Raw genomic sequence first — 19,696 nt, 5'->3', positions numbered from 1 at the left:
AATATGTTGCCAGCAATATTGGGAGAAAAAGAATGTCGCCTCACCAACAAGGCTAGTAGCTTTTCAAGCGATCACAATAAACAAGAAGTAGGGTGTTCACCTGTTCTGAAATATCACAGTATAGAAAGAAGCTATCCTTGACTTGCCGAAAAAAAAAAACCCCGACCAATTAGAGGCTTTTACCACAAATAAAAATGTTTTTCCTGTACACTGCTTGCTCCTGCAACAAAAAGTTATGTGATTTCTCTTTGATAAAACCGACACACAAGATTTCTGTTTAAACAATCCGTAATGGTGACTACCGTACAAGGTGTTGCTCGATTCTTCAGACTTTATGCACACGCAATGCCCCAAGACATAAAATGGGATGGTCATAAAGTTGCTGTAGTAGAGGTTGTTGTTCTGCTTCCACAAAGGCCATGCTAGTGCTACGAGTGCATGGAGTTATTGTATGTGGCTCTGAAAGGGAGCCTTTGGGAGCCATATATGTAACTCTGCAAATGCAGGGCCCAGTGAAAATGCAAAATTGCCCAAGCACACACATTTTCGCATAAAAGAATAACGACATATTTTCTTGTGCGTGAGTGCACGTATTGCACTTAGTTATATCGGGAAGCTTTGAGAAAGGCCAGAGATGTGATGGCACTCTTCACATTTGGTAGTGACAACTGCTGCCCAGCGTTGGCCACAAGTTCTCTTGGTCACCCCATGCTGCCTATCACCACGCTCCACGCTTCCACATAAGCAGCATGGGGCGATTTTGTTGTTCCGGAAACCTTGAGAGCCACATTTTGGAGAAGCCTCAGAGCAGTTTCTTTCATTTGTAGCAAGGATGTAGCAATTGCAGTGGCATTTGCCACTGCTCTTGGGTCACGCTCACTGCGGTTCTTTGCCTCAGGAAGCAACAAAAGCCATGCCCCTTCACATTAATACGCCGAACTAAGCTATAACTTTTCCAGAAAGCCAAAGAGTGCCCCATTCTATATCGAATATAGAAGATGGCTGCTTCCCAATTGGTCTGGTGCTGGGTGCATGTAGTGGCAACAGCAGGAGCGAGCTTATTTTCACATAGCTATGTTTGGTTTGCTATGGCCTTCAAGCCATTTCTTTGGTTCAGAACAAAATTTGCAACAGTCTTCTATTGTGTTTTGTAACAGGGGCACTCGGCTGCTATTCTGCACATTTTAAAGTTTATTAGGCATAATTTAGCATAACCTCTGCATACTTATCATTTTGACAACTTTTTGCATTTTCAGCGTGGTTTGATTGACAGGAGAAATGGGTGCGGTTTAAAGTTTTCAACCAAGTCGACCTATAATAAGGGGCAAATGGCAAATTCAGAATAAAAACGAGAAAATAATAGAGTTACATTCTACCAACCCAGGAGTGACTTAAGCGCAGCTCCTATGGTGAAGCAGTACAACTCTGCCATGTGTGTTCAAGGGAGGGTTGGGTGTATGAGCAAACTAAAAATGTCAGGAAAAGAGAGTGCTCCGAGGCATTAAGTATGCAGTGCGGAGGTGTTTTTGCCACACGTTTAACATTAGCCACATGGGGAAGAATTAAGCCAGCACAGAGAGACTGCTACAACACGACGGCATTTCCAGCACCTCCAACTACTACACGGACAGCTCAAGCTCCAGTGAACAATGCTCAAGTGCTCCCACGCATGTTGATCTATAGCGTCGCGCTCAAGGAAGTGCATAAACCATGCGGTAACTCACTCGAAGAGGAGTACTGTAGTGCCACAATCAGGTTACACTGCGTGGGTAAAGGTAAACCAAGCAAACATGTTGCCCAATATCATTTGGAGGGAGCTGTAGTTTTTACTGCCCTCTTCAGTGGCAGTGATGCGTAATATCGAACCACCTTGGAGAGAAATGGACAGCAATATACAGGAAGTTGTTTAGTTGGACCTCAAACCGCTAAGCCATTTCCCTCTCATTTCCCCTTGCATACTTGCATCCAAATGTTATTATACAAATTACTAGTGGTTCTGAACAACTGTTTTGTTATCCCATATAAATGTATACGATCTTCCTGTTTAAAGTAACTTGTATGGAAAAAAGTGGTGTGGCATAAAGCCAATATTTCATGCAAGACTCGAACAGCAGTGCCGCCTCATAATAACGAAATATGTTACGACTGAATGATGTACACAACAAAGCTATGGAGTTCACCTCGAGGTGTAATTAAAACCTTTTTTTTAATGGACTAACATTGTTTTGCCAGTACACGTGGCAGATCATCGAGTGGTATATCCCAAATTGTGGGGCTTGGCACTCATTTGGTACAGCAGTTCAAAAAACTCCTGTGCCACATTGTGTACTGCTACAATTAGAAAGCAGTCTTTTTTTTTGGCCTCTTTGTATGAGACACACTGCATGCTTTTTGCGAGTTTCAAGGAAAAAGTTTGCATTTAAGACGGACCTCTTTCTAATGAGGTCAGCCTGATGAAACACAAACATGCAAGCTTGAATACGTTCATTGCGAAATGTAAGAGTCACAGATGGTATTAAATTTCCATAAGCACAGCTTGTAGCAGCTGCAACTTTAGGCAGAATGAAGCTTTCAACTAATACTTTCCCGAGGCATAGAAAGGTATTGTTTATTGCGCTTCACTTGAAGCCACCAAATCCCTCATCCACCGACACATAACGAAACAGTGCTGCCTCTTTGGCCGACACCATTGTACTCATTGGTTCACGAATAACGTGTACAAGCACGACTGCTGGATGGAAACGCACGCAGTATGGCCTGCTGTACACTCTGAAACCAGCCTGATGGGGCTAGTTACCCGGGCCACCACCGTGGCGCCACCACAGGGGGACAGGGGCTGTGGGTGCCCTAGGGATGACATACGTGGCAATTATGTTTGAGCACGTGAGTCTTCCTAGTGACGAGTGCAATCTTTTCAAGTTCACCCAGCCCACATATCAGTTAATTACCACTCTCGCTTGTACATACCTGCTGCTGTTGGGAAACGTTCGATCTTGCCTTGCCCGATATGCAACTTCATGCGCCGATCGCTTTTCGTGGAAGAAGCAGTCACAGACATATTTTGCTGGGGTTTGCAACTAATTGATCCGGAGGTGTTACACAATGCCTAATGCACCAGTATTCTTCATATGGCTCGTAGTTCGTACCTTCAAATTTAATCATTTCATTCAGAAAAAGACGACTTCGAAAAGTGCCGCTGCCACAGTTTAATATCAAATAAGATAATACCATTTCCGTTCTCCAAACATTTTTACAGTGCACATACGATAAAGTACCACACACCACCACCATGAACTAATGCTTATAACATGTGCGTGACAATCTCATAGAGATGATTTGAGCCACTTGGGAATTTCCCAGACTGTAACTTTAACTCCATGTTGAATTCCAACAGTGAGAATAAAATGAGAAAAAAAAAACCATGGGTTTACTTAATACTAAGTCAGGGCTTTCACCTGGCATTGTTCTTTTATTTTGTTCGATTTTACACCTTTACTGAATCTCGTTAACTCTCCTCACAGCCTCAAAACATGTGACAGTGGTTTTTGGACAGCTTTAAAAGCCACTCAACCGCTGCACTGACGTTGCCAGTCCAATTTCAAGGCAAAGGTTGGAGCAACTTCCTCAAAAGTATTTCACAAAGTTCCTTCGAATACTCTGGGGCGTTCGCTTCACACATTAATACAGGACACTGGATGATGTGTGGTAACAGTGTGGAGCAAAACAAAATGCACAGTTCCCACTCCTTCTCAGATCCACTGACTTCATCACTCTGTTGACGAAGTTGCATGTCAGCTTGCAGATTCCAATGAGCGCTGGTGTCGGGCACTTGAGATGCCTGCTGTCAAAGGCTACTCCTTATGTCGGGTTTAAGACTTGTAGCCACACCTTGCTGCTGCAAGTGCACGTTCTGCAAGTGTTACGGATCTGTGCAGATACAGTAAAACCTCGGTAATTTGTACTCGGTTAATTGGGAATCCCGGATAATTTGTATTATTTGCGCGGTCCCAAATTTTTACATGTAAATTTAACCAGATAATTGGTGCGGCCAGTCTGCGACTTCCCGGTTAATTGGCACACTTGGCCGCGACTTCCAAGATATACAAAGGGTGTTGCGAATCTCGGAGGCTGTAACTAAAACATGCATTTTTTTTTTTGATGTACGGATCTCGAAGGCCATGTTTTTTTTACCGGAAATACGTCGTAGACGCCATGTTTTAGCAATTGCCAGGCGGCGATGCGTGCGGTTGCGATCATGATCATCATCATCTCAACAGCGATGTTAGCCACTCTAGCGAAGTGAATGTTTTGTGGAGTCTTTGTGCCATTTGGATGTCGGCTGGCGAGCATTGTGCGATTCGGTGCGACTGCTCCATTTGTCTCCTGTCTCCGCTTGAGTGTCTTCCCTGTGAATTAGATGATTGAGGTGTGCTTGGAAGGAAGATGCTGAAGTACAAGAGCTTGTCCCTGCACGAAAAGGTGTGCTTAATTGAAGAGGCCAGCAAGTCGACGGCGTCGAAAACGGCTCTCGCCGAAAAGCTCGATATGAGGCTTTGCACGCGGACGAGGAGTGCACTCCAATTGGATTCTCCGAGTACGCAAATGTCGAGTGCACAGTGCAGACGTGTTACGGCGACATCGACAGCGAGATAGCTGCGAGATCGACCGATTCGGCCTCTAATGTTGACAGCGATGACGAGCCCTCCCGAGCACCCCCTTTGGCGGATGTCATCGATGCCTTGAGTGTTGTGCGCAGCTTCGTCGAGTGCAACGGCGGCGAGGCTGAGATGCTGCGCCTCATTGACAGGCTGGAAAATCTGACTTCCAGTGCTGGGAACTACCGAACGCGTCAGTCACGCATGGAGGAATTTTTCTCCAAGTAGGCTGACTTGCCACAATAAAGGTGTGACTTCCGTACATCACGTTTTCTGGCTGATTTCTTTGATTTCGCGTTGTTTCGGATAATTGGGAATCCCGCTTAATTGGGATATTTTTCTCGGTCCCGAGGCCTTCGAATTAACGAGGTTTTACTGTACAGTAAAACCTCGGTGATACGATCACGGCTCGTACGAATTTCGGGGTGTTACGAATTTTTCTTTGGTCCCGGCCAATGCCCATTAGCCTGTAATGTATTGGAGTACGGTTGTTGCGAATCGGTTTGTACCCCACGACGTTTGATACGAACGTACGCTAGCGCACAGGTACAAACAGGTGCTGCGCGCGCTGTGGCGGAAGACGCAGCAGTCACGTGCAGGCGTGGGCATTCGCGCTGCGCGACCATCAACGGTGCGTCATTGCCTCCGAGATAGTTCGTGCGACTCTTGGAGGCCTTTATGCGCCTTCGTGTTTAGATTACAGATGACGGTGACGTCGCGCTTTTTTTTTTTCTCGACGCGTTGACGTGTGCTCCTGTACTCGATGCAGCAGCGTCTTTGTACTGCGTTAACACGTGCCTGCCACATCGATGCAAGCCATGTCCCCGCAATCAGACGTTATATGAAACAAGACTGAAACTTAGGCTGCGGGTCCATCATGAAGTCCCATGAAACGTGGACGAAGACCCCAAGAGACGAAGCGGACGGTCTTGGCAAAAGAGCTTGGCCTCTATCTATCGCGTGCAGAGCGCTTCTTAAGTCACTTTCGCCGCAGGGCTTTGGTGTCATGCAGAAAGGCGTAGTAAGATTAGGAAGGGGCTACTAGCAGTCACAGGGCACAACACAGGCACGTAGCCAGGATTTTTTTTCGAGGGGGGGGGGGGCCCAAGGCCTAATCGAAAGAAAGTATTTCCATGGCAAAAATAAAACAAAAGTTGCCCGGGAATATAGATGGCCGGACGAATTTCGATGGGGGGGGGGGGGGGGGGCCGGGCCCCCCGGGCCCCCCCCCTAGCCTACGTGCCTGGCACAACACATCTGGTTCATTGATTACACATGCGTACATGCACCGTACATTTACTATCACAAGTATGAGCGTTGACGTCTAAAAACTTTACTGGCAATCATTCAGAGCTGTTCATGATGTCACTACGGCCCTGCGAAACTCTAAATCAAAACGTATGCCAACTTTCTTATTAATTTTCCATGTTTTCTGGTGATACGAATTTCAGATGATACGAATATATTTGGTAACCGCGCGAGATTCGTATCACCGAGGTTTTACTGTATAATAATTAATGACAATAGTTGTTGGGGTTTAGCGTTCCAAAACAACAATATGACTAGAGGGACACTGTAGTGGAGGGCTCCGTAAATTTAGACCATCTGGTGTTCTTTAACGTGCACCTAAATCTAAGTACACGGGCCTCTAGCATTTTCACCTCTATTGAAAATGCAGTTGCCGTGGCCGGGATTTGATCCCGCAACCTTCGGGTCAGCAGTCGAGTGCCATAACCACTAGACCACCGTGTAGTGGAGACGCCGTAGTGGAGGGCTCCGGAAATCTTGGCCACCCGGCGTTCTTTAACGTGCACCTAAATCTAAGTACACTGGCCTCAAACATTTTCACCTCCATCGAAAATACAGCCGCGGCGGCCGGGATTCGATCCTGCGACCTTTGGGTTAGACCACCGTGTAGGGTATCATATTCACACATGTATATCCATGTAGACCACTGTGTAGGATATCTGTGTGGATACACGTGTGAATATGATAGCAGCCTTTACTGTGAATGCTGCACTGCTAACACGGCAAGGAGCTGACACCTGTTGCTATAGTCACTCTGCTGTTAAAACAAGAGTCAATTTCTATCCGATGTGGTAGTTTAGCACGTAAGGCATTGTTCTGCTAAGCTCGAGAATACAGGTTGGATTCCCGCTGGTCACAGCTGCGATTCAATGGGGGTGGAATGCAAGAACACCTGTGTGCTTAGAGTTAGGTGCACGTTGAAATAACACCAGGTGGTAAAAATTAATCTAGAGTACCCCACTGTAGTGTGTCTCATAATCGTATCGTGGTTTTTTCGCATAAAACTCCAGAAATTATTAATAATTGAGGGTGGATTTCTGTAAGAATGCTGCTGTGCATGACTTATCTTACTTGTGAAAAGTAAAAAAAAGATTGCATTCACTGCAGAGTGCCCATGATTTTTGCACATAATAAAATACATTGTATGAGACATACCGTGTTAATAATAATATCTGGGGTTTAACGCCCCAAAACCACGATATGATTATGAGAGACACCGTAGTGGAGTTCTCCGGAAACTTCAACCAACTGGGGTTCTTTAACGTGCACCTAAATCTAAGTATGCGGGCCTCAAACATTTTCGCCTCCATCGAAAATGCAGCTGCCGCGGAGACATACAGTGTTATACATTGTATAAAACGTGTTAGACACATTGTAGGCAACATTGTAGACACACTGCGGACAATGCGTTATACATTGCGTAACACGTTGTACAAGACATACTGACAGAAAGGAAAAAAAGAATGTGCGCCCTATACTACTATACCGTAGTAAATTGGAAAGTATGGCAGATGGTACGAACACCATGGTTAACATTTCTCGCATTGAGACTTTCCGTTTTAAGAAAACTAACAATGCAACGAACAACCTAGAGACTAGAAGAACATTGGTGCCTCAGTTGCAGTGGTCGTACGGTGGGAGACCAAACAACTCTGGTTTAAAGTCTTCCAGGGAGTTGAGGCACAGCGTGGCACTCTTGCGAGAGCCTTCGTCCACACGGGGATCGGGCACCATGACCACCTGCATGCCTGCAGCCACGGCGGCCAGCACTCCATTGGGGGAGTCTTCAAACACCAGAACCTGCAGGAGGAAGCACGTGCGTCAAGAGACACACTGGTACTAACAAAGGGGCAGGAATGGAATGACCAATCTCAAAGGGCCCCTAAACCACCCAGAGGTCAATATTTAGTTGTGGTATTGCAGTTGTGCACAAGCCTTCAGCAAACAAGCAGCCACGAGAATTTTTCGAAATGGTGCTGTACTAGGGGAGCTTGATGCGTTTGATGATCCAAAAAAAGAGGCCCTTGCTCACTCTGCTCTTTTTTTCACTACGCTCCACTCGTCAGCTCGTCTCCTTCTGGCCAAGTGCTCTTCCTCACCGTGCAAGCAGGAAGAGAGGTGAGCACATGCACTTGCATGCAGACAAACAGGTTCTTTTTGCGGATGACAAGAGCAGACGTGAATGCTGATGTCATGGCCAGTACTATGAATTACCGAAAGGCCTGGAGAGGAGAGGGATTGTTTCTTGAGATTTGTGGCACACTCGCGGCTTGTGGCACTGCCACATTTGGCATTGTTCATCGTGACGGCATTCTGAACTCGATGCATGGTTTCCTTGAAATTAAAAAAATTATCGGAGTTGGTTTAGGGGCCCTTTAAAGGTAAATATGTCGCGAAACAGGAAAAAACCAGCAGAAAACACATAAGACAATGAGACAAAATTGACGGAACTACAGCTGGCATTTACGACTGAAAGAAATGTGCATTTGGAGGCAGAGGTGTGTGCACGGTGCATGGTTCTCCATTGGGGGGAACCCAGGTTCACCAAAGCACAATCCCCTCCGCCCTTTCTGCTGAGTCTGAAAGAAAAGAAGCCCCACAGTGGATGCAAGTGAAGCGATAACATGGTTCTTAAACGGCCTACCTTTGGTCCCCGGCTTTCTGGGATGGGGGTGGGAAGCAAACAGTTATTGGAATGCAACACTAGAGGTATCCGGACACCATTATTGTCAAAAACCTGCGTTGCCGTAACCCAGCACATTAAGCAGAGGTGGGACAGTAAAACTTCCTGGCGATCAGCTAATACATAATATTACATTTCACTGAATGTCGCCTTGCTATGGAAAAATCCCCAACATGAGCCATATTATCCATATTTAAGGCCGCATAAAAAACTCACGAAAGCGTAAACGTTTGTCCTATGATCGTTATGTAGGGAAAAATTTGTCCTAGCCTAATTTATGAAGAAGAGATTTTTGAAAACGCATTTTACGAGCCATAGTTTTGAGCTTTCTGAGAAACTTCACATATGGTTTGTGGCACTGAAAAATTTGGCGGAAGATTTCTGGCTTTGGATAGATAGTCTTCGATTTTTTTCATTCAAGTCGCAGATGGTTGAGCACCAAGGCTGGGACAGTTGGGGTGGAATAACCCAATGATGATGATCATAATAATAATAATAATAATAATAATAATAATGAAGATGATAATAATAAAATAATAATAATAATAATAATAATAATAATAATAATAATAATAATAATAATAATAATAATAATAATAATAATGATGACGATAATAATAAGAATAATAATTTTTTGGTTTTCACGTTTCAAAACCATGATATGATTATGAGGGTCGCTGTAATGGAGAGCTACGGCAATTTCGACCACCTGGGGTTCATAACGTGCACCTAAATCTAAGTACACGGGCCCCAAGCATTTTCGCCTCCACAGGAAATGCAGCCGCTGCAGCCGGGATTCGATCCCGCGACCTTCGGGTCAGCAGTCAAGCACCATAACCACTAGACCACCGTGGAGGGTCTTGGAACACGCATGTAGTTTGGAGAAGAATGGAGCAATTGGAGCAGCGCTTCCATCCATGTCCTGGTGAGAGAACGAGGGTTCACGACTGACAGCCAGACCCTAGAAGCTCTACAAGAGCACGTGCATCTGGGTCGATTACTAGCAGAGGAGTCTACTCATGCTGAAGAAGTTCATCGAAGAATAGGGATCAGTTGGAGCAAATTCAGCAGACATTCGCAAATCTTGCAAATCAGTTCTGCGGAATCCCGCAAGGTGGCGGAAGGGTTAAGAAAGGGAAAATAGACAACCACCCATTTTGTAGCACGAAGCCACAAGGAAATCCATACGGATTTCTCAGAAATAAAGACCCTTAGTTGCCGAAAAATTCGTCCTGGTCTGGGGATCGAACCCGGGACCAACGCCTATCCGGGGCGGTCGCTCTACCAATTGTGCTAACCAGGAAGCTAGCAATTGGCAGCGCGAGGGCGAATCCATCGACAACAAAAACGGGTGGTTGTCTATTCAACATTCGCACGGGTGCTACAAAAACGGGTGGTTGTCTATTTTCCCATTCGCAAATCTTGACAGAAAGTTTATCACTGTCCCCAAAGTGGAAAATGCGTAACTGTTGCATTTTGCTGAGCGTACTAACATTGGAAGATAAAAAAAAAAACTTAAAAAGAACCAGGGAGTGTGCAAAGCAAGGGAACATGAAACTGTAGCACTGATAGGTTGGCAGACAGCAGGGTGGATCAGAGAACAGAGAGAGGTAGTATAGATATTAAGACGGAAAAAGTGAACCTTGACAGGTCCTGTAATGTGAAGGACAGCCAAGTTATTAGTAGTGTGATGAAATTAAGAAACTTGCAGGCAGAAAACAGGATCAGCTTGTACAAGACGGGGTAAATTGGAGGTCATTGGGAGAGGTTTTCGTGATGCAGTGGGTATAAAATAGGCTGATAATAATAATGATGACGATGATGTTTGAAGCACACAACCTAGCTGTCTACCATATCGAGCTAAGCAGAAAGAGGCAAGAAATATAGACAGGAAAGAGCTGTTGGACGTGAGAGACTTGTTTTACAGCGAAAGCTGTTATGAGATCATTTCAATGGCCGTTTTTGACGCCGTAGTTGTCCGCCGCCGCCGCTGCCGCCGCCGCCGGTGTCCGTAACCGCTATCACACGAAATAAGAAAAAAAAAAAAAGGAAATAAGAAAAATTTCCAGGATGGAACGAGGTTCGAACCTGGGCCCTCTGCGTGGGAGCCCAGTCTTCTACCTCTGAGCCATGCCGGTGCTTGAAACTGCGATGCAAAAAGACCCTATACAGGCTTCATGTCGGGAAGGAACCACACTAGCATATGCAATATAGCGTGATTGAAGAGTAAAATAACAACCAGGCGTCACACAAACGCGAATTCTGTAACCGGGCGTCACACAATGCGAATTGCGCGACGAGTGGGTTGTTGAATGCTTCCAACCCATTACAACGGCATCTGCGATAATTCTTCATCGTCATCAGCCACACCATCAACAAAGTGCGCATAATGTCTTACGGGTGTTTAGCCAGTACCACGGTTCTCCGCAGAGTGACGAAAAATTGCATAGTGGCTGCTTCCCTACTTCACAAAAATTATGATTTACAGCGTAGTGGGTTCCTCGCAAGTGCACTTCTGTTGGTTGCCAAGGAAGCCCATAAGGCTCCCATGATCCATTTCCTCAGGGTCTCAATAAAGTTAATTCCCTCCCTCTCTCTCTCTCGCTCTACGTTTCTCCGGTTAAGGTATGTTATATAGCATGGTGGGACAGTTAAATAACGACCGGGCGTCACACAATATGACTTACGTAACTAGTGGGTCGTTTAAAGCTTCCAACCCATTATAAAGGGCTCAGCCATAATTCTTCATCGTCATGAACTGTCGCATCAACAAAATGTACATAATGCCTTAAAGATGGTACCTCGCTTCTCCGCAGAATAACGAATAACGTCGTAGTGGGTGCTTCCTAACGTCCCAAAAATTATGATTTGTGGCGTAGTGGGTACGTTGTTAATTTACTTGTATTAGTAGCCACAGGAGAGATTATAACGGGCTCTAGAAATGCCGCTCTTCCAGCTTTCGCTGTGACTGTGCTGCGCTTTCCGCGCAGGCCTGGCGTTTTTGTTGTTGAGTGGGGGGCACCCCTCCCCCCTGGATTGGAGAGTGCCTCCAATGAACGCACAGCAGCCAGGGGCAAACTTGACTGTTTTAGCCCTTGTCCCAAGTTCAGTGTCTTTCTTTTTCCCATTTTAAGGCTGTTCTTTCCAGTATTCCTCTATAAATATGAACAATAGCCCTGCAACAAATTTTGTTTAAACTGCTTTAATTTATGATAAGACAAGAATGATGAAATGATACAGTGAGGGTTGCTGAGAACAGAAAGCCACTCCGCGACTGACAACGTGCTCGATGACGAGGCTGATGACGACGCAACCAGCGCAGGCTACAATGAATAAAGCATACCTTTTCAGGTGGAGGTGCATTCTCAAACTTTCCAGCAGCCACGAGAAAGATGTCTGGGTGCGGCTTGCCCCGTGCCACCTCGGCGCCATCGCCGCCACACACTATGTGGTGGAACTTGGCAAACAGCTCCTTGTGACGGCTCGTCTTCAGTTCAAAGGAATCTCGTTTTGAGCTGGTTGCCACGGCAATGGGCACCCTGCTTCGCTGGAGGTGATTCACAAGCCTCTCGGCCCCTGAAAGCACAGTGCACACAGAGCGGCTCTAATGACCAAGTTGTGCCCAAGTAACGACCAATTCTTCAAAATCGATTCGAGCTTCCTACGTGGGGATACGCTTGGCTGCATAAACCTAACCCAGAATGGCGTGGCACAACATACTAGAACCTGATATCACCCCGTATTTATTTTTTTATTTATGTTACCCGCAGTGTCACATGGTATTTCAGTTGTGCCTTACCTATATACGTAGCACAAGTGAACCCACATACAATAACTTATCCTCTCTATTAAACATGTCCTTTGATACTAAACAAACAGGCCATTAGATATACCAGAAATTGGGCTCCATAGATCTCCTGCCGGTGCGCATAATGCCAAGGCAGTGGGTTCGATCCCTACCTGTGGCAAGCTGTTTTTCTGTCCACTCTCATTTCCCTTCATCTCATAATTATTATACTTCAATTAAAAACTACAAATAACACCACTTACACAGTCCTCAGTTTTATTATTTGTTGGCTTGACACGTTTGCGTTTAACGAAAATGGGCCTGTCAATCAATTTCTTTCATTCACTGTTGTTGCACGTTGCACATTGCACTTGCACGTTGGTAATGCCACACCAGTAATAATAATAACTGTTCAGATTTTACTAGGCTTGTGCGAATATTCGAGCAGCTTGAATAAAGTATTCAAATTCAATACAGTTAATTTCACCTCTCTATCTCTTTCTCACGTTAGCATATGTTACAAAGCGTGGTGGGAGACTGAAGTAACGACCGGGCGTCACACAATGTGAATTACGTAACTAGTGGGTCGTTTAAAGCTGCAAACCCATTACAAAGGGCTCGGCCATAATTCGTCATCAACTGTCGCATCAACAAAGTGCGCATAATGCCTCACAGATGGTACCTTGCTTCTCCGCAGAATAACAAATAATGTCTTGGTGGGTGCTTCCCAACTTCCCAAAAATTATGATTTGTGACGTAGTGGGTACGTTGCTAATGTACTTGTTGTATTAGTAGCCACAAGAGAGTTAACAACGGGCTCTAGAAATGCTGCTCTTGCAGCTTTCGCTGTGACTGTGCTGCGCTTTCCGTGCAGGCCTGGCGCTTTTTGCTAATCGAACGTGTTTCCGCGATCATTTATTAGCCCCGCGATGCAGCAACATGATTTCTTGTGCTCTGGGCTTCCCCAACATTTACAGTAATTCTTTAAGGAAAAACTGGTATGATGCAAAGGAGACGGGGACGAAGCGAAGGCACAAACTGACAGACACGGGCGCCAACCAGTTTACCAGTTCTTCCTCAAATAATGAACCAACTAGCTCAGAAACAAGCCTTGTTTACAATAATTCACCTGGAACGAAGCCTCACCACTTCTCGAAAGCTTGTTTAGAGGAGAGACATGAACACGGATTCAAGTTGTTCATTGCGACAAATTAGGATTCTCCTTTGTGTTGACTGATCGTGTTACTGCAGGGTCAGCTGGTCAGGGCTTAGAACATTGTGCCATATCGGTCATTTTTCGATGCAATTGTTAATCACCGCATGGCCTCTAAAACGCTGTGTGTTGTCTCGCCGATCAACAACTGTGTGTATATTTTTCCACCATCGTTCTTATTTTTTGGTGCGCAACCTTGACATAACAGTCTAGAGCCTACGAGAAACACACTAAAATCTGTGGAGGGCATTTCATGGCCAATACAAAGACCATACAAGAGGAGCACATTGTCTGCTTGCTAAAGCATTTTTTTTAATTTTCATTTTCTTTACAAGAAGGCTGGAACAGCTGGCTCGGGCCTCTTTTCCAGCCACTGCGATGGTGGCTTAGACACTTCAGCAAATCTTTGAATTCCACTGCATGTGCGCTGCTTACATTTCCAGCTGAATGCACAAAGCTACGACTAATGCGTGCAGCTTAGCTGGGTGATACAAGTAAGCCTTGTCTTTTCTGTTTATTTCTTTTTTTTTTGGCCTGGCTATACTTGGACTTTTTGTGTATTCCTTCCTTGCATTTGGCATACCTATGCTCTCGGATGACTTGATTACGAGTGGCAAATTCCGTAGCATGTTTGCACTTGCCGGACATGTCTGCTCTGCATTGGTGAGTTTAAAGGGATGCTGAAGTGGTTTTACAATTCGGTAAAACTTTGTTGTTAACAAGGACCAACATTATTGTCGACGATGGCGTAATTTTTTTCGCTGTTGTGGCAGCAGGAGCTTTAAAATACGCGAAAGAAAAGTTCGTCTTGCTCCGCCCACGCGAACGCGCCGAAAGTGTGGGTGTGACCGGATCTACGTCATCGTCGGTAGTTTTGGCCACGGTGGTAGAATAACAGGTGGCCCGACGCGCCGCTCTGCCAATGCGCCGCGCGTATCACGGAAGTGCTCGAGTTGCCGCCGCTTTTCCGCAAGGTGGCAGCAGGTATCCGCCTCGTGCATCGGTATGGTGGCGCCACCGCTCGGCTAAGACGGTTGTGCCCTCTCCCAACCCCCCATAGGATCTCATGCATTTTGAATGAAGTTTGCGATTTCGTTGCGCAAAAACAAACTAGCGCCATCTCTCGACAATACGCCACACCGACGACGCAACACTTCCTCTTGCTTCCACCGATACGCGATGCTCATCTAGCCACCATAGCGATGCTCCTAGGTGCCCCTCTCTCCACTTTCTTTTATTTCTTTCGGTGGTCGTGAGAGCGCGCGCTGTGCTGTAGCGCACCCGACAAGACCGGCTGGGCTCGTCGCTTTCATCGCGTCTTCCTTGAACGTTGCAACGTTAATATTGTGTTAAGGCGGTGGCCACACGTCGGACGATGAGCCCTGATTTCGTTCAGCTGCCATCTCATCAACGGCAATGTTTCAGACGCCTCAGTTGTGTACTTTTGTCCGTTGGTTGCGGGACAAGATGGCCTCCTGCAAGACCGCGTTTTTCCAAGTCAGCTGTGTGCGTAGTTGTTGGCGTCGCAGCAGTTTGATGACGCGAGGACGTCAACTGGTGCTACATCGTGGGAACCGCTGAAGTGACTGCAAGCTTGACGACATTGTGCCAGAATATTCTAGCGTACTGCGCGCGCACGATTGTACTACACTTAAAATACCGCGCTTAGCCTCGCGTGTCAACCTGGTACGCCTGTGTGCAACAAGTGTGTTGTTATCGTTGTTGCGTCGGTGTTATGCAGGTTTAGTGTCGTCAGGTTGTTTTAACTGAGGCAAGGCCTCTGACCGGAAATGGAAGGAGCCATTTTCGAACTCACACAAAAAGATAACTTTATGGCGCACAAAGGAAAGATAAAACAACAAAAAAAAAAAACACAACAGCACCAAATAAAGTCAAGCTATGCCTAAACTAACATCATGGTGTCCGGGGCTATCAAGTGTATTTAAGTTTCGGGGGACATTCGAGAAAAACAAGTCACCGGTTTTGAGTCGCTGGTGGTGGCTCGGGCGGCGGAGACGTCGCTGACACGCTGACGGTGACTGCGCTCGTGGAGCGGACGATGGGTTGAGTCGGCGCAGAGGTTACCGGAGGGAGCGGCCTTGGCAAAGCGGCTGGCCACCTTCCTGCCCACGCACCTAGCGTGGAACCTGGCGGCAGGCACCCGGGCTCGTCCCGTGGCTGGCAACTGGCAGCAGGAGCCCTCTAAGCAGCCGGGACAGTGATTTCTGCACTCCACGGAGGCTCAGCTGCCCGGATCCGCTGCTCGGACGATGGGAGCGACCAATTTCCAGAATTGCCCGTCTCTCGAGGACGGAGGCAGACGCTGTCGGGCCCTTTGTGCTCGAGTCCGAAACCCGACGGCACAGACCCTGACACCAGCGTCTCGTCCGAGCTGTCCGAGTCAGACTGGCTGCCTTCTATTCCTCCTCTTCCTCTTCTCACCCGTCCGCCGTGCCATCTTCCTATTGGCGGCGGCCACACGTGCCATGCCCCGCCGACGTCTTCCTCTTTGACGTGTCGCACGTGTCCGTTGCGCGGTGCTTCTGTAGCATCACCCACCGCGTTTGGAACCCTTGCGCCACCAACACCGAGACACAGCACCGAATACATGACGCGCGCATTGTTCGCGCACTCACTCATCACAAGAAAGTCCCCCCCCTCGATAAGTTTTTTTTATATAAAAAAAACTTATAGCGCGATGAGTGAAGCTTAACTAGTTAAACTGTCTCTACATACATGCATGGTCACTTCATAATCGCACCTGCACGATGAACAGTCACCGATTAAGTATTCAGTCCTAAATTCTGCTCAAAAAGTCTGCACCGACATTTTCTGATCCTTTTATATGTTTACTCTGAAGGAATACTCCTGTAGAACAAAACACCATCGAAGGACCCTGCTATTAAGGTGTTTAGCCTGAGAGAGATATGAGAGAGGTTGGTGGTCGGTTTGAATGACAAACGTGGTCCCGTAAACGTAAATGTGAAATTTCTCAACAGCCCAGACCAATGCCAGACATTCTCGTTCAATGGCCGAGTAACGAGTTTCACGCGGAACCAGTTGTCGACTAGCATATGAGACCGGATGCAAGACGCCGTCGTGCTCTTGCATGAGAACGGCTCCTATTCCTCTGTCTGACGCATCGGATCGAATCACATACTCTTTTTCGAGGTCGGGCGCCTTGACAATAGGTCGAGATGCTAGTGCCGTTTTAATAGCTTCAAATGCCGCCTCTCTTTCGGGTGTCCACGTTACACGGTTGCTCTCTCGCTTTCGGGTCATTTCCACCACAGGGAGGACTTTTTCAGCATAGTGAGGGATCATGTCTCTGTAGTAGCCGGCCAGTCCTAAAAATGAGCGCACTTGCTTCTTGGTTTCCGGTTTTGTCGCTTCCAAGATCTTTGCAGCCATGCTCTCCATCGGACGAACCTCACCACCTCCTAAGACATGGCCCAAGAAAGTGATCTCGCGTGCTCCCACTTCACATTTTTGGGGTTTCACTGTCAGGCCAGCATCCCGTATTCTGCTGAACAGTTGTTCGAGCGTCTTCAGATGTTCATCCCACGTGTGGGTGGCGATGAGTACATCATCTATATAATGAACGACATTTGGGATCCCAACCAGCACAGCCCTCATCAGCCGTGTAAAAATAGCCGATGCCGTCTTAATCCCAAATGGCATGTACCGAAAGTGGTAGTGGCCTGATTTGGTCGAAAAAGCGGTCTTTTCTCGGGATTGCTCTTCAAGTGGCACCTGCCAATATCCCTTCGTCAAATCTAACTTTGAAAAGTACCTTTTAGTTCCGACGTCTGCGAACATCACATCTGTTCTCGAAATAGGCTCGGCATCGGATATCAGGACGCTGTTTATACGCCGGAAATCGATGCAGGCTCGATAGGTCTTATCAGGTTTCTTTACGAGGATGAGAGGCGAATTATAAGGAGATTGGGATCGTTCTATCACTCCAAGCTCCAACATATCTTTCACTTCTTTTTCGACGATCTCCTGCATGGCAAAAGGTAAGGGATATTGCGGCGTGTGTATGGGGTCTGACGTTGTCAGTTCAAGTCGGCACTCCACCAGGTTTGTGCTCCCAGGAGTCTCGGCGAAAACATCCTTGTGCTTATTCAGCACGCTCTCTACTTGTTCCCTCTGTAGGTCGGTCAAGTCTTCCGACTTTCGGACGGCTTCAATTCCGAGTCCTTTTCTTGGCTCCAGACATTCAATCCGGTTGTCAGTCTCCTCTTCCTCAACCACAACGAATGTCGACGCTTGAAAAGGGGCTGTCGGTTCTCTCTCCTCGTATCGTTTCAGCATATTGATGTGGAACAGCTTTTTGCTGTCGCCAACATCCAACCAATAGTCAAAGTCGTTTTTCTTGCCCGAGACGAGGAAAGGTCCTTTCCAGTGCATCAGCAGCTTATTCTGCTTGGTTGGGAGCAATACCAACGCTCGATCTCCCACCTTCAGTTGACGGCGATAACTCCGCCGATCATAATATTTCTTTTGTGAGACTTGGGCCTTGCTCAAGTTTTGATGCGCGAGGCGTATCGTTTCTTCTAGCCGCTCACGCAGGTCTAAGACATATCGGTACGTGGTTTTCATTTCCTCGCTTATTTCGTCTTTAGTCCAGAGCTCCCTCAGTACGCTTAGCGGACCTCTTGCTTGTCGCCCGTATATGAGCTCGAAAGGTGAAAACCCGAGACTTGTCTGCGGCACCTCGCGGTAAGCAAACAAAAGAGGAGCGAGATATCGATCCCACATCTTTGGTTGCTCTTGGCACAACTTGCGTAGCATTCCCTTCAACGTGCCATTAAAACGTTCTACCATCCCGTTGCACATTGGGTGATATGGTGTGCAGCTGAGGTGTTTGATGGCTAGCATTTCATTCACATCCTTCATCAACTTGGATGTGAAACAGGATGCGTTGTCACAAAGAATCTCTCGCGGGAAACCGATTCTGGAAAACATTTCCAGCAGCCCTTCTGCCACTGTTGCCGAATCGATCGCAGGTAGTGGTATGGCATCAGGATACCTAGTGGCAAAATCGATCAGCGTCAGGATATATCGGTTCCCTTTGCTCGAGATCGGTGACAACGGACCGATTAGGTCCACGGCCACTCGTTCAAATGGTGTATCAATTAGTGGCATGCGTCCAAGCGGAGCTTTGCCGAGTTTTCCCTTCGGTATGGTCCGTTGGCAAGAGTCGCATGACCGGACGAATCTTTGAATGTCCGCTTGCACTCCGGGCCAGTAAAATGCACTGAGTATTCTGTCGGTGGTCTTCTTTATTCCCTGATGACCAGACAATGGATTTTCGTGGGCTAGTACCAATACTTGGGCACGAAGACTTCTGGGAACCACCGCTTGCGCAACAGTCTTCCCTGGACAGAACTGGTAAGAGCGGTACAAGATTCCGTTGTCGGTGTAAAACGACTGCGCTGTGGACCAAGCGCCAACATTGGTCCGGCCAATCTTCTTCCTACAAACCTCCAGACTCGAATCTTGCTCTTGCTCCCTTTGGAACACCCGCCTTGACACGTTCAGTAGTGCCAGATCACTCTTGTGGTGCTCCTTCACGACTTTCACACCAACGACCGCCGGATTTTGCCCGCTTATCGAAGTGAGCTTGCGCTCCTGCCTTCGGAATCCATGGTCGCCTTCCGTGACTTTCGTGAGGTTCTTCCACTTAGGATCGGGGTCCGTGTGGTCCCGTGCCCCAGGGACATTGCCGACTATGACGTCGTAGAGGGGGTTTTCCAAACATTTTACCACAGCTTGCCCACTGTAATAGGGTGAAAATACGGTGACCTCCGCTTCCGGAGCTTCAATCGTGCTCCCATCCGCGAGCAGCAGCTTTGCTTTGGTGCCGATCAAAGCTCTATCGGGGACCAAAGACCGGCGTACTACCAGACTGTTGCTGCCCGTGTCCCGTAGCACTGAAACCGTCTGTCCGAACACCTCCCTTGGCAAGACAGGCAGGTTGTAGATTCCATTGGGTGGATGTCCGTACGCTCGTCTTGTACCTTGACTGGAGCCCCCCGAGCTCT

At 47.1% G+C, this 19,696-nt stretch overlaps 1 protein-coding gene across 2 annotated transcripts in view; it reads right to left on the bottom strand.

Moving 5' to 3' along the window:
• Positions 1-3,191: 3,191 nt before the first annotated feature.
• Positions 3,192-19,696, bottom strand: part of LOC119399333 (pseudouridine-5'-phosphatase) — a 31,360-nt gene continuing 14,855 nt past the window's right edge. The window contains exons 3-5 of one of the 2 annotated variants that reach the window (XR_007416825.1): positions 11,990-12,222; positions 5,045-7,763; positions 3,192-3,947 (exon numbers count right to left, since the gene is read on the bottom strand). Coding sequence is in view for 1 of the 2 variants with exons in the window: in XM_037666151.2 (XP_037522079.1) it covers positions 7,578-7,763; positions 11,990-12,222 (419 nt within the window). In the remaining variant the exon portion in view is untranslated. Of the gene's footprint in view, positions 7,764-11,989; positions 12,223-19,696 lie in introns of both variants that reach the window. The other variant, XM_037666151.2, reaches the window with a different exon arrangement.

This window comes from Rhipicephalus sanguineus, chromosome 7 (assembly GCF_013339695.2).
Source record: "Rhipicephalus sanguineus isolate Rsan-2018 chromosome 7, BIME_Rsan_1.4, whole genome shotgun sequence".
Lineage (NCBI taxonomy): Eukaryota > Metazoa > Arthropoda > Arachnida > Ixodida > Ixodidae > Rhipicephalus > Rhipicephalus sanguineus.
The sequence above is the reverse complement of the archived record's forward strand: the minus strand, read 5'-3'. Positions and strand labels throughout refer to the sequence as shown.